General features: G+C 37.3%; 1 protein-coding gene across 1 annotated transcript in view; it reads left to right on the top strand.

The window, feature by feature from the left end:
* The window catches only part of GIPC2 (GIPC PDZ domain containing family member 2), an 86,647-nt gene that overhangs the window by 28,114 nt on the left and 42,469 nt on the right, over window positions 1-16,064 (top strand). Inside the window, exon 2 of the mRNA XM_032296513.1 lies at window positions 3,403-3,588. Within this exon, the coding sequence (XP_032152404.1) occupies window positions 3,403-3,588 (186 nt within the window). The remainder of the gene's footprint in view (window positions 1-3,402; window positions 3,589-16,064) is intronic.

The following is a 16,064-nucleotide window of genomic DNA, read 5'->3' as shown; positions in this document are numbered from 1 at the left end:
ATTATATGTTGAAATGACAATACTTTGGATATACTGGGTTACATAATTGTAAATTAAATTAATTCAGCTATTCTTACTTTTGTTACTGTGACTATTAGAAAATTTGAAATTATTTAGCTTACACTGTATTTTTATTGTGCAGTGATGCTCTAGAAAATGAAATAGTCATGAGTACTCCATCTGTTGTGGAAATGGGCAATGATGGCAGTAAAGCAACAAATAGAGATACCTCAGAAGGTATTAAGGTTTTCATTTTACAATGAAAAACATCATTAAGATTATATCTAGTGGATCAGTGATTTTCCTTATGTTGCATGATACCTTGTTATGAATTTACTTTCCAAATCTTTTCTGATTTAGTTTAGTTTGTCCACCAGAGTGTTATATATATATATAAAAAAAGTTAAGCCCTGCCTTTCACTGCCTGTTGTGTAATGTACCTAGATTTTGGAAGCAAATGTTTCTTATAGGAACATTGGTAATGTGGCCACTTCACTGTTAATTTTATTGTTTTCTTCTCTATCATGTGAGTATGAGCGAGGGTAGGAAAGCTCACAGTTGATTCTTGAAGTTCCTTTTGATTTAAATGTTCATTGCTTTTTGATGAGTGGATGAGTAGGAACTTCGCATTATTTAGAAACTGGTGTATCACTTTCTTATTTTGCAGTTCAAAATATAAAATCTTTGAGGATGCTTGAATTTCTAGACCTTTATCACATTCTTAGAGGTATACTTGCTGACAGTTGTGCATTGATACTGTGTGAGTGGTAGGCTTTTTTTCTCCCACGAAGAGCTGATCTGAAGTCATGGAGCTTTTACTCCACCTTGCTCTTATTGCACCTTGCAGTGGCTATAACATTCCTACAGGTTTTCAACACAGCGTCCCATGGAGCTCCATTCACTGAAAGATACTGCTAGCTCCATTCACTTAAAGATACAGCTGGCTCCATTCCTTCCAGAAAAAAAGAAACTAATGCCTTGCCTGCCAACTTTTGACTACCCAGAATGGAATGTTCTTCTGCAGGGGAGGAAGCACGATGGAAAAGGGTTTTTCTACCTGCAGGAAATCTAATGTTTGCTCTGTAGTGAAGCATGTGAAAAGTTGAAAGAAAGGAAGCAAAGGAAGAGGCTTGGTAATTAGAAGTTCAGTTTGTGTGAGATTTCCTTTTTTTTTTCTTTTTGTTTTTCTGTATCCTGTTAGACGATCATTGTATTGTAATGATTTCCCCCCCTATCTAATGGGTAAATTGCTTTTATATTGATGATGTTTGGGAGCCACTATGCATACCATTGACAGATTCACTGGAAAAAACAACAACAACAAGGAGAAAAACTATTTCTTCTACTTACTTCCCATCATTTTGTGAAGGGGAGTCAGAAAACCTGTTTTCTGCACATACTTCCTTCCCCCCCACCCATTCAAATGATTTTTGTCAGCAAACTAATATGCCCTTGATTTTTCAATTAGGATCAGAAACATGCACCATTATTGACTTAACTATTTTGTCCCACTGAGAACAATATACTTTTTACACTAGAGAATATTTGCAAAAACTCACTATCTGCAAAGCTGAATATATTTTGCCCTTGACTGGGAACATAAAGGGTTAAATTAAAGTCTCAGCAAGGACTGGGATGAAAAGAGGACAGGGTAGGGGTCAGTAGCCAGTGACCTTTTCTTTGTCGTCATCACTAGCTCGTTTAATACACCTCTGGGATTTGGTCTGAGCTTGGCCGAACGCTCTTAACCGTTGATTGTGTAGCAGGGAGAGCTTTATTTTATGAAGCTCTTCTGATTCAGATACATTTTGACATGGCCTAAAAAGCCATTCGGTGAGTAGTCAGTGCACCCTATTTCTGAGCAGCAAGCAGAATATGGATGTGTTAAGGCTTAATCAAGGTTCTGGTGGGAATCAGGACTGATGTGAAAAACTCCAGGATACTGGGAGAGGATCGGGAGTGAGGCCTGTGGTAAAGATCCGGGTTGGTGGAAGGGCTTGCGGTGTCTGTGGTGGACATTACCTGATAAATTTCATTTAGTCATTTTGGCATGAAACAGCCATATTAAAATGCCCTTCTTTGGCTTGTTACATAGCAGCTACTCAATACATGCTTGTTGAACTTAGCTTCTTTTTTTTGAGAGGGAGTTTCGCTCTTGTTACCCAGGCTGGAGTGCAATGGCACGATCTCGGCTCACCGCAACCTCCGCCTCCTGGGTTCAGGCAATTCTCCTGCCTCAGCCTCCTGAGTAGCTGGGATTACAGGCACGCGCCACCATGCCCAGCTAATTTTTTGTATTTTTAGTAGAGACGGGGTTTCACCATGTTGACCAGGATGGTCTCGATCTCTTGACCTCGTGATCCACCCGCCTCGGCCTCCCAAAGTGCTGGGATTACAGGCTTGAGCCACCGCGCCCGGCCGAACTTAGCTTCTTAACCGATGACATCTTTTCAACCTTCCTTCTCTTCTTCTATAATTTGGACCCCACAAGTTTCCCAGATTATGGTTGACAAACTTGAGTAGCACTGCACATGTTAGTCAAATGAGTCATATTTCTGAAGGAAAATGAGATCAAATCAAGATTTGGTAAACATAAAAAGCCCCTTTGAAATCTCCTTACAGCTTTTCACTGTTTGGTTCCTTTTTTGCTCTCTTTCTACCATCACATGAATTGGTACCAGCTGTTTTTAAATCTCCAGACCTCAATCTCATGATCCCCCTCCCCCACTTTTTTTTAATTTAGAGGTTGGGTTAATAGTCCTTGAAGTCCATTTTAGTTCTAAAACATATTCATTTTAACACCTCATTCACTAATTAAATTGCATTTTTCAGTCACTATAATGCAAGATAAATAAAACTGTCTATATTTAAAAAATATATTTACCACTTTCAAATACAGGCTTGCATATATTTTCACTGTAGTATATGCACAATGCAGAACTTTGGGACTATCACCTTTGATTTCAGCATTGTAAAATGTCAGGTCACTTGGCATAAACCACTTTGAAACTGGTAAGACCTGAACTCAAATCCTTGGCTCTGACAAGTACTGGCTGTATGACCTCAGAGAAATTACTTAATAATGCCAGGCTTCAATTTTCTTATTTGTAATATGACGATACCAATGTATGTTGTAAAGTTACTGTAAAGGTTAAGTGAGATAATGGGACGTAAATTGTCTAGCATGAAGCCTGGCCTATAGGAAACCCTCAATACATGTTACCTAATGCTACCGTATGAAAATGTGTCCCAGATTCTCTCCAGCCAGCATAAAAACACATTTTATGATGTAACTCTTTGTATCATAAATTGAGTATTCCAGTCAATAAATATTTATGGATAAATTAATGGTCAGATGTATTCTAAATGGAAATGGACCTGAATTTTTCTTTTTCTTTGCAGATCTTATATTGCACTTTAAACACACATAGAGTCGACATGGGAAGACTCTTAGGAGAACAATTAGGATTACAAGATTTCATATTTGCCCATGTGAAAGGAATCAAAAAAGAAGTGAATGTGTATAAATCTGAGGATTCGCTTGGTCTCACCATTACAGATAATGGTGTTGGCTATGCTTTTATAAAGGTAAGTTTTAAAAAATAACAGTGTAACCTAATTGACAATAACATTTAAGAAAATCTACCAGGTCAAAGAGAGTTAGAAATGATCTCCAGAGTGAGAGCCAGCTCAGCAAGAATGCATGAATTGGTAATGTTTCACTTTCATTTGAAAAATGTTCAGACATCAGTTTGTGTTTATCATTTTCTTGAATTTCTTCCCTTTAGTTTAAACTTCCTCTAGAATTTGAACTAACTGAAAGGAGAATCTAATTCTGGTGCCTAGTGATTATCAATGCAAGCTTTTCCATGTCTGTAGGTTTTAACATCTGATGACTTTCAGGCTGATTTCATTGAATTAGTGTTATTTCCAACTATTTATACTTTTGACTGCCTTATTTACGTCTTTAAAAATGCTCTTCAAAACTTTAAGAAGTATAAAAAGTTAGATTTGCATATCTGTGAGTGTATTAGTGGATTCAACCAACCACAGATTGAAGATAGTTGAAAAAAATTACATCTGTACTGAACATGTACAGACTTTTTTCTTGTCATTATTTCCTAAACAATATAGTATAACTGTTTACATAGCATTGACATTATGCTAGATATTATAATCTAGAGATGATTTAAAGTATATAGAAGGATGTGCATAGGTTATATGCAAATACTGCATCATTTTATATCAGGGACTTGAACATCCTTAGGATTTTGGTATTCATGGTGGGTCCTGGAACCAATCCCCCTTGGAGACCCAGGGCCAATTATAATTCCTTTATTCAAAGACAAAGAGAGCAATATAGAGCTTCAAAGGCAAGAGAAAAGTTTGAAATGGTATAAAAATAAGAACTGAGAAGAAAAAGGTAGACTCATCTCTTAAACATAACAGTTCTATTATTGTAATAGGTAGTTGTAATAACTGACTTATATAGAATGAATGTACTAGGTGCTTTGCATACAATTTCTCATTTAATCCTCACAATTCTATTTGGTTGGTATTATATTTTTTTCTTTGCATTTATTTTTTTGTTGTTGCGATATAAGACTTTTTAAAAATTTCATTATGAAAAGCAATTTTTTTAAAGACGGGGTATCATGGCATTTTTAATGTATAGCTTAGTGAATGTTTACATACTCACTCCTCTTTAACCATTACCCAGATCAGGATAAATTGCATTTCTGCAACCCACAAGGCTCATTTGTGCCCCTTCGCAGTCAATACTCTTTCCCCACAAAGTAGCCATTATTCTGCCATCTATTGCCATGAACTTCATATAATCATATATTATATACTACACTACTTTTGGCTTCTTTTGCTCAAAAAGATGCCTATGAGATCCATGGATATGTCCTACTTTCAACTCTGTTTTACAGGTATGGAAACAGGATCAGGAAGGTTAAGTAGTTAAACAGCTGGACAAATTCAGGATTTGGATCCACGAGGTCTGACTTCAGAGCTGGGACTTCTACTCACTCAGCTAAGAATTAATGATAGACTTCATGCAACAGAGCATATTTTGTGCCTTTATTTTGTCCAAATCCTGATTTGCTGATGCACTGTCGTCATTAAAAATAATCTTAGGGAAGTTATCTTCTTAACTGTAAATGGGACTTTCACTTCCCACTTGATAGAATGGCTATTTTTAGCTCGGCAAAAGATATGACTGTGCTGAAGTTTGAGTGAGTGACCAAATGGAAAATCTGTGTTTGGGAAAGTCATATGGGATTATCCAAGGGAAGCTCAGGACATGAGGCACAGGCAGAAGAGAAGGGCTTGGAAGTTTCACAAATATGTGTGGATTTTTAAAACTTAGCCTCTGACATTCAGAGCTTGTCTTTCTATTTTTTAAAAAAATGCTTTGTCAAACATGTGCCTGCCTCAGAGTACTAGTCACTAGCTCTGTGGAGACATAGGACATAGTAGCAAAGGAGACAGCAAGGCATAGTCTCAGCTGCCAACATATAGTTCAACTTAGAAGAGAGATGCATATTATACTGTACACACAGTTGGTGACATTTTCAAAAAATTGGGAGAGGATAATTTCAAACTTATAGAAATATTATAATAACAATACAAAGAACTCCTGTACATCATTTATCCAAATCTCCAATTTTTACCATTTGCCGTGTTTGATTTTTTTGTTCTCTCTCTCACACACACATATATACTCTTTACCCCTTAATACTTCAGAGTGTAATTACCAAGAACAAGGGCATTTTCTTATGTATAACTACACTACAATTATGAAATTCACAAGTCTAATATTGATATAATACTTTTAAACTAATCTATAGTTCACATTATAGTTGTATCAGTTGTCCTAATTGTATTTATTATTTTCCCCCCATACAAATCCAATTTAGGATCATGCATTTCATTTATGTCTTTTTAATCTTTATAATCTAGAATAGTTGTCATGTCTTTTTAGTTTTCCTTAATCTAGAATAGTTCCTTAGCCTTTTATAGAATGTCCCTAAGTTTGAGTTTTTCTGATGTTTCCTCATGTTGATAAATAGATTGTGCATTTTTGACAGGAAAATTACAAAAGTGATGCTGTGTCCTTCTCAGTGCACTACATCAGAAGGTACTTGATGTTGGTTTGTCTTATTGTTTGTGATGTTAATTTTTGTCACTTATCTGAGGTAGTGTCCACCAGTTTTTTTTTAACTACAAAATTATTTTCCTTTGTGATAATTGCGAAGAGATGCTTTGATATTGTGAAAATATCCTGTTTTCTTATTTGCATCACACAGATTTAGTATCTGTTGATGAGTCTTGCCTGAATTAATTTTTCCTGTAATGGTTGAATAAATGATTATTTTTCTAATTCCATCATTCCTTATATATTTCTCTGAAAGCATTTTATTGTAGGGAAAAAGCTGCCCTTATTTATTGTCAACATGTGTACATGATTTTATATATTACTCAATGGGTTATAGTCTATTACTATCAATTATTTTGATGCTCGAGTTTCTTGAGACTTGGCTTGCAGAAATCCCTGTAAGTGGACCCCCATGTCTTTTTGACATGGCTCCTGTCATTTTATTGAGTACGTTCTTACTTTCTGGCACAACACGATGTTCTAGACCTATCTTGTATCTCCTTTTCCTGAGGCTTAGCATGAACTATTTCTCTAAGGAGCTCGTATTTTTACTAGAGATTGATATTTGAAAGTCAAGTTCTGGTATTAGCTATGCTCATACATTGCTACTGGAATGCATTATTTCTAGATCCTTTCAATGGTAGAATTAGAGAACATGTTTATTAGAAATTACGAATTGGGCTAGGCATGGTGGCTCAAGCCTGTAATCCCAGAACTTTGGGAGGCTGAGGTAGGTGGATAACTTGAGGCCAGGAATTTGAGACCAACCTGGCCAATATGATAAAACTGTACTTCTACTGTAAATGCAAAAAAATAGCCGGGTCTGTTGCACACCTGTAATTCCAGCTACCTGGGAGGCTGAGACAGGAGAATCACTTGAACCTCGGAAGAGGAGGTTACAGTGAGCCAAGATCACGCCACTGCCCTCCAGCCTGGGGAACAGAAGGAGACTCTGTCTCAAAAAAAAAAAAAAAGAATTATGAACTCATAACTATACCTCTAATTGTCATCTTGCCCCACAGGGTTCTTTCTTGGCTTCCCCATCAAAATTTTTACTTTCAAAGTCATTAAAATATTTACTCATTGTAGAGATCTTTCACCTTCCTGGCTAGGTGTATTCCCAGATATTTTATTCTTTTTGTGACAATTGCGAATGAAATTGTCTTTCCGATTTGGTGTTTGGCTTGGCTGTTAGTGTATAAGAATGCTAGTAGGGAATTTTGTACATTGATTTTGTATCCTGAAACTTTGCTGAAGTTGTTTATCAGCTGAAGGAGCTTTTGGGCCAAGAATATGGGGTTTTCCAGATATAGAAACATATCACCTGCACACAGAGATAGTTTGACTTCCTTTTTCCCTATTTGGAGGCCCTTAATGCCTTCTTTTGCCTGATTGCTCTGGCTAGGACTTCTAATACTATGTTAAATAGGAGTGGTGAGACAGGACATCTTTGTTTTATGCTGGTTTTCAAGGGGAATGCTTTGGCTTTTGCCCATTCAGTATAATGTTGACTGTGGGTTTGTCATAGATTGCTGTTATTATTAATTTTAATTGAGACAGAGTCCCTGGGCTGGAGTGCAGTGGCGTGATCTCAGCTCACTGCAACTTCTACTTCCCAGGTTCAAGTGATTTTTCTACCTCAGCATCTGGAGTAGCTAGGATTACAGGTGTCTGCCACCACACCCAGCTAATTTTCTGTATTTTTAGTAGAGATGGAGTTTTGCCATGTTGGCCAGGCTGGTCTTGATCTCCTGGCCTCATGATCCGCCTGCCTGGGCCTCCCAAAGTGCTGGGATTACAGGCATGAGCCACCACGTCCAGCCTGCTCTTATTATTTTGATGTTTGTTACTTTGATACCTAGTTTGTTGAAAGTTTTTAACACGAAGGGGTATTGAATTTTATCAAAAGCCTTTTCTGCATCTGTTAAGATAATCATGTAATTTTTGTCTTTAGCTCTGTTTATGTGATTAAGCACATTTATTGATTTGCTTATGTTGAACCAATCTCGCAGCCTGGGGATGAAGCCTACTTGATTGCACTGGATTAGCTTTTTGATGTGCTGCTGGATTTGGTTTGCAAGTATTTTGTTGAGGATTTTTGCACTGATGCTCAGCAAGAATATTGGCCTGAAGTTTTCTTTATTGGTTGTGTTTCTGCTAGGTTTTGGTATTAGGATGATGCTAGGGAGGAGTCCCTCCTGCTCAATAGTTTAAATAGGAATGGTACCAGCTCTTCTTCATATATTTGGTAGGGTTTAGCTGTGAATCTGTCAGGTTCTAGGCTGTTTTTTTTTGTTTGTTTGTTTGGTAGCCTATTTATTACTGATTCAGTTTCATTATTGGTCTGTTCAGGAAATCAATTTCTTCCTGGTTCAGTCTTGGGAGAGTGTATGTGTCCAGCAATTTATTCATCTCTTCTAGATTTTCTAATTTGTGTCCATATAGGTGTTTATAGTAGTTTCTGATGGTTATTTTTATTTCTGTGGGGTCAGTGGTTACATTTTCTTCATCATTTCTAATTGTGTTTATTTAGATCTTCCTCTTTTCTTCTAAAGTTTAGCTAGTGGCCTATCTATCTAATTTTTTCAAAAAACCAACTCCTGGATGCATTGATCTTTTGATTTTTTTTTGTGTTTTGAATTCAGCTCTGATTTTGGTTATTTTTTTCTTCTGCTAACTTTGGGGTTGATTTGCTTTTGTTTTCTAGTCCTCTTTGTTGTGATGTTAGGTAGTTAATTTGAGATCTTTCTAACTTTTTTTTTTTTTTTTTTTTGAGACAGAGTTTCGCTCTTGTTGCCCAGGCTGGAGTGCAATGGTGCGATCTCGGCTTACCGCAACCTCTGCCTCCTGGGTTCAGGCAATTCCCTGCCTCAGCCTCCTGAGTAGCTGGGATTACAGGCATGTGCCACCATGCCCAGCTGATTTTTTGTATTTTTAGTAGAGACGGGGTTTCACTATGTTGACCAGGATGGTCTCAATCTCTTGACCTCGTGATCCACCCGCCTTGGCCTCCCAAAGTGCTGGGATTACAGGCGTGAGCCACCGCGCCCGGCTCTAACTTTTTTTTTTATGTGGGCATTATAGTGCTATAAATTTCCCTCTTAAAACTGCCTTATCAGTGGTCTCAGAGATTCTAGTATGTTGTATCTTTGTTCTTGTTAGTTTCAAAGAACTTCTTGATTTCTGCCTTAATTTCACTATTTACCCAAGTCATTCAGGAGCCTATTGTTTAATTTCTATGTAATTGCATGGTTTTTAGCAATTTCCTTAGTCTTGACATCTATTTTTATTGTGCTGTGGTCCAAGAGTATGTTTGGTATGATTTCAGTTCTTTTTGCATTTTCTGAGGAGTGTTTTATGTCCAATTATAATATGTGATCAATTTTAGAGTATGTGCCTTGTGGTGATGAGAAGGATGTATATTCTGTTGTTTTTGGGTGGAGAATTTTGTAGAGGTCTGTCAATCCATTTGGTCCAATGTTGAGTTTAGGTCCTGAATATCTTTGTTAATGTTCTGCCTCAATGATCTGCCTACTACTGTCAATGGAGTGTTGAAGTCTCTCATAATTGTTCTGTGGGAGTCTATGTCTCTTTGTAGATCTTTAAGAACTTGGTTTATGAATCTAGGTGCTCCTGTGTTGGGTGCATACATATTTAGAATAGTTAGGTTGTGTTGTCAAATCGAACCCTTTTACTATTATATAATGGCCTTCTCTGTCTTTTTTTGATCTTTGTTGGTTTGAAGTCTTTTTTGTACAAAACAAAACAGGATTAGGACTACAACCCCTGCTTTTCTTTTTTTCTGTTTTCCATTTGCTTGGTGGATTTTTTCTCCATCCCTTTATTTTGAATCTATGGGTGTTATTTTGTGTGAGATGGGTCTCTTGAAGACAGCATACCATTGGGTCTTGGTTCTTCATCCAGCTTGCCACACTGTGCTTTTTAAGTGGGGCATTTAGCCTGTTTACATTCAAAGTTAGTATTGATATGTGTGGATTTGATTTTATCTTTGTGTTATTAGCTGGTTATTATGTTGGCTTTTTTGTGTGGTTGCTTTATAGTAACACTGGTCTGTGTGCTTAAGTGTGTTTTGTATTAGCTGGTACAATGCTCAGATAAATCAGAGAAGAGACAAACACATGGAAAAATATCTCATGCTTGTGGATGGGAAGAGTCAATATCATTAAAATGGCCATACTATGCAAATCAATTTACAGATTCAGTGCTATTCCTATCAAACTACCAATGACAGTCTTTGCAGAACTAGAAAAAATTATTTAAAAATCCATATGGAGGCTGGGTGCGGTGGCTCATGCCTGTAATCCCAGCACTTTGGGAGGCTGAGGCGGGTGGATCACCTGAGGTCAGGAGCTAAAGACTAGCCTGACCAACATGGTGAAACCCCATCTCTACTAAAAACACAAAAATTATCCAGGCATAATGGTGAGTGCCTGTAATCCCAGCTACTTGGGAGGCTGAGGCGGGAGAATCACTTGAACCTGGGAGGCAGAGGTTGCAGTGAGCTGAGATTGTGCCATTACACTCCAGCCTGGGTGACTGAGTGAAACACTGTCTCAAATAAATAAATAAATAAATAAATAAATAAATAAGCCTGAATAGTCAAGAGAATCCTAAGCAAGAAGAACAAAGCTGGAAGCATCATATTACCCTATTTCAAACTACACTACAGGGCTATAGTAACCAAACAGCATAGCACTGGTACAAAAACAGGCACATAGACCAATGGAACAGACTAGAGAGCCTAGAAATAAGGCTGTACAGCTACAACCACCTGATCTTTAACAAGCTAACAAAAACAAGGAATGGGGAAGAGTCCCTATTCAATAAATGATGCTGGGATAACTAGCTAGCCATATGCAGAAGATTGAAGCTGGACCCCTCCTTATACTATGCAAGAATTAAATCTAGATGAGTTAAAGATTTAAATGTAAAACTCATAACTATAAACACTCTGGAGGACAACATAGGCAATATCATTCTGAATATAGGAATGGGCAAAGATTTCATGACAAAGACACCAAATCTATCAGAATAGAAGCAAATATTAGCACATGGGATCTAATTAAACTCAGGAGCTTCTGCACAGTAAGAGAAACTATCAACAGTGTAAACAGACATTCTCCTATAGAATAGGAGAAAATATCTGCAAACTAGGTATCCGGTAAAGGTCTAATACCCAGCATCTATAAGGAAAGTTATAAGAAAAAAAAAAAGACAACTCCATTAAAAAGTGGACAAAGGACATAAACAGATACTTTTCAAAAGCAGACGCATATGTGGCCAACAATTATATTAAAAAAAGCTCAACCTCACTGATCATTAGAGAAATGCAAATCAAAACCACAATGAGATACCACCTCTCACCAGTCAGAATGACTGTTATTAAAAAGTCAAAAAATAACATGCTTGTGATGTTGCAGAGAACAGGGAATACTTAAACACTGTTGGTGTGAGTGTAAATTAGTTCAGCCAATGTGGAAAACTGTATGACAATCCCTCAGAGAGCTAAAAGCAGAACTACCATTTGACTCAGCAATCCCATTACTGGGTATATACCCAGAGGATTAGAAAGCATTCTACCATAAAGACACAGGCATGGGTATATTTATTGTAGCCCTAGTCACAATAGCAATGACATGGAATCAACCTAAATGCTAATCAACAGCAGATTGGATAAAGAAAATGTGGTACATATACACCATGGAATACTATGCAGCATTAGAAAGAATGAGATTATGTCTTTTGTGGGAACATGGATGGAGCTGGAGACTATTATCCTCAGCAAACTAATGCAGGAAGGAAGAGAAAACCAAATACTGCATGTTCTCGCTTATAAGTGGGAACTTATAAATAAATAAATAAATAAAGAAATAAAAACTTATAAATGATGAGAACTTATGAACACGAAGGAGGAAACAACAGACACTGGGGTCTGTTTGACCCCAGTCATAGCGAGATCCTGTCTCTACAACAGATAGAAAGTCCCTTGACCCCAACATAGTGAGACTCTGTCTTTACAGCAAATGGAAAAAATTAGCTGGGTATAGTGGCATACACCTATAGTCCAGCTACTTATGAGGCTGAAGTGGGAGAATTGCTTGGGCCTGGGAAGTCAAGGCTGCGATGAGCCCTGATCATGCCAGCACTCTCTAAACTGAGTGAAACAGAGCAAGACATCGTCTCTTAAAAAAAAAAGTGAAACTATATTAAAAAATGTATTCAGAGATGTGCCATTCCTTTTCCTAACCCTTCTATCCCATTACTTTCCCACACTCTTTAGAGGTAACCAATTTTATTAATTTCTGAGTTATCCTTCCTGTGTTTCTTTTTGCCAAGATAACCAAAATGGAATGTTTCATGAGTTTGCATATCACCATGTGTAGAGACCATGCTGTGTGATTATAATTTTAATGTATGTGCTGCTGAAGTGAGCACTTGATACATTTTTAACTTGGCTGGAACTAAGAGTGGGTTAAAGTCAGAGTAGGACAGTGTGGTAGGGATTCAAACAAGGGTGGGCATTCATTCCATGGTGAGAGAGGCATTACAGTGCCATGCACGGGGGCATGGACTTTAGAATCAGACAGGCCTACTTTCAGTTTTAGCCAGATCACTTATTTACCAGCTGTGTGACATTGGCCAAGGCATTAAACCTTTCTGAGCCTTCTCTCTCAAATGGGAATATTAGCACTTATGTTATAGTATTAGTTGGGATATAAATATAATGACACGCTTAAAATGTCTGCGGTACTCACAATTAACAGCTAATATTTTAATAATTCTAACAATAAGCCATTTCATAATTAGGAAAGATCAATGGCAGAGAAATGCTTTTTATTGTTTTGTATGGTGCTCACAGATGAAATGGTTTTTTTTTTTTTTTTTTTTTTTTTTTTTTGTAGAGACAAGTTCTTGCCATTTTGCTCATTTGAACTCCTGGGCTCAAGTGATCCCTCTTTCTAGGCCTCCCAAAATGCTGGGATTATAGGGATGAGCCACCCTACATGGCCCAGATGAAACTTTTTAGGTGAAAAAACTATATATGTGAATGTTCATGATTTTAGTGTCTAAGTCTCAACATTTCCAAGGACAAAAACTATGTAAATAAGAAAGTTAAGCGCATACTTATTATAATAAAACCTGTGTATAGTTAAGACAGCAGTTGGCAAATGTTTTCTGTAAAAGGCAGATGGTAAATATTTTGCACTTTTTGGGTCATATGGTCTTTGTTGCAGCTACTCAACTAAGCCCTGTAGCATGAAAACAGGTACAGATAATACTTAGATGAATGAGCATGCATATTTCCCAGTAAGACCTTATTAATAGACACTAATTTGAATTTCATATAATTTTCACATCACAAATATCTTCTTTTGATTTTTTGTCCCCAACCATTCAAAACGGTAAGAACCATTCATAACTCATGGGCCCTATAAAAACAGGTGGTGGGCTGTGGTGGAGGGTACACACCACCCTGGGGTTCTGCTGTTAGCCATAGTTTGCTGACACCTGGTTTAAGAGAAGAGACCTGTACTTTAATTAATTAATTAATTAATTAACTCATTTATTTATTGAGACAGAGTCTCACTCTGTCATCCAGGCTGGAGTGCAGTGGCATGATCTCGGCTCACTGCAACCACTGCCTCCTGGGTGCAAGCGATTCTCCTGCCTCAACCTCCTGAGTAGCTGGGGTTACAGGCATGTGCCACCACACCCTGCTAATTTTTGTGTTTTTAGTAGAGGTGGGGTTTCACCATGTTGGCCAGGCTGGTCTTGAACTCCTGACTTCAGGTGATCTGCTTGTCTCAGCCTCCCAAAGTGCTAAGATTATAGACATGAGCCACTGTGCCCAATTGAGACTCGTACTTTTAAATTTAAAATAAAAATAAGGATTTAAAACATGCAATTACGAAATGAGGCTAAATTGATTTTTAAAAACCCACCTTTGTTTTGAGTTGTAATAGTTTGACTAACCACAAAATTGTCATTGTCAGAGTATCTCTTATAAATCTTTATGATTTGCCATACTTTTGCTTTAGTAGAACCTCATTTTAGAGTGATCATTCTGAGAAATATGATACTTACATATTTCTAACATTTTACTTGTCCATTTGCCCAAACTAAGAATCAGCAAGACTGGAAATGTAGGAAGTCAAGGGGGCAGAGGATTATAGGATGGAAGCTAGGATCTGAGCAGAGGTCTGTAAAGCCAGAATAGACACGATGATTTGTGAAAACAAGTAATGTCTGAGATCTGGAGACCATGATGAGGTATTGATGAGAAACAACTTTAGTAGAAATAAGGAAATGGAAAATGGAAAAATAAGGTTGTCAAAAAAAAAAATTCAGAGTTCAAAGGTGATAGATCACTTTGGACATTTATAACCTAAAACTTTGTTCTTTAGGTCAGAAGACCTTGGGCTCTATACCTTTTTTTTAAAAAAAAATTTTTAATTTTTAAAATTATATCACCTCTGTTTGAGATCTAATTCTATTGTTTATTAGCTGTGCTATCTTGGGCAAACCTTAATTTCCTCATTCATTCATTCTTCATTATTCATAATGATTGTGCCTTAATTTCCTCATTCGTTAAATGGAATGATAAATATGCTTTTCCTAGGCTTATTGTGAGGACCAAATGAGATAAGTATTTACAACTATATGACTGTTAGTTTATTATTATGAGAGAGGTTTGAGGACAGTGTCGGAAGGATCAGCAACACAGATCTCAAAGTTGCTGATCATTGGCAACTGGACATGCAGCTCAGAGTATGGTGCTTACGATTTTAGGGAGAGTGTATGCTGCCCTAGACTTCTGCTGACATCTGTGATGGGAAGACAGAATTCTCTACATATATGGGATGAACATAGTGGGAAATATTATAATGATGATCTGAAATGGTTGAAAACCTCTGTGTTTAATAATGTAAATCTTATCTTCCAAAAAATAAATAAATCTCTGTCTTTTGCAGCATCAAGCTCCAAAGGCAGGTGAAAGTTTCTAAGTGTAATAGAGAATAGTATAAGTAATTGAGTAAACATAAGTATAGCATTCATGCCTTTCTTTTTTTCTCTCTTACTCCTTTGCATCTGAGTAGCACATTTAACAATATCATTAATCTCTATCAAGTTATTGTATGATTATCAAAGCACATTAACGTTCAGAAACTTGTCTTCATTGCTCCCGTATTCTTTATCCTGCCCACTTTGGAGGCTAAGACTCAGGTAACCCATAAAATATATAATCCTTGTTTCCTACTTTGCTTCTATATCTGGCTCATCTTCGAGTTTCCTATATTGATTTTCCTGTGTCTTCATTCCAGATTCTTATCTGCTGCCTCTGATAGTGACATGTGCTGTGACTTTTCTCTTGCTACCTGGATTCTCACATGCTACCTGCTCTGACTTCCGGTAACTGGCTTTCCTCCCTCTGTCTGGGCACTTTTCTGGTTGCTGAGGCGACTCTAGGATTGCTGAGGCTACTCATGGGCCTCGGCAACCCTGGATTTCTGTTTCTCTGACCTTTAATTCACTGGTGAGATTCAGATGGGTCTTCAAAGTCTTTAATTTTTACATAATGCTTATTTTAAATAAAATGGCAACTCTAAATCTGAAACTAAAAATACTGTGGGGTGAGACTCTGAAATTTGTATTGCATAGTTGACCAAAGGAAAAAAATTACGATGTATCAGGAGATAACTTAGAATAAAAACTAAGAAAAAAAATTAAATATAGATTGTTGGGCCGGGCGCGGTGGCTCAAGCCTGTAATCCCAGCACTGTGGGAGGCCGAGGCGGGTGGATCACGAGGTCAAGAGATCGAGACCATCCTGGCCAACATGGTGAAACCCCGTCTCTACTAAAAATACAAAAAATTAGCT

This window comes from Sapajus apella, unplaced genomic scaffold (assembly GCF_009761245.1).
Source record: "Sapajus apella isolate SASKATOON/1434 unplaced genomic scaffold, GSC_monkey_1.0 scaffold36, whole genome shotgun sequence".
In the NCBI taxonomy this organism is placed as follows: Eukaryota; Metazoa; Chordata; class Mammalia; order Primates; family Cebidae; genus Sapajus; species Sapajus apella.
The sequence above is the reverse complement of the archived record's forward strand: the minus strand, read 5'-3'. Positions and strand labels throughout refer to the sequence as shown.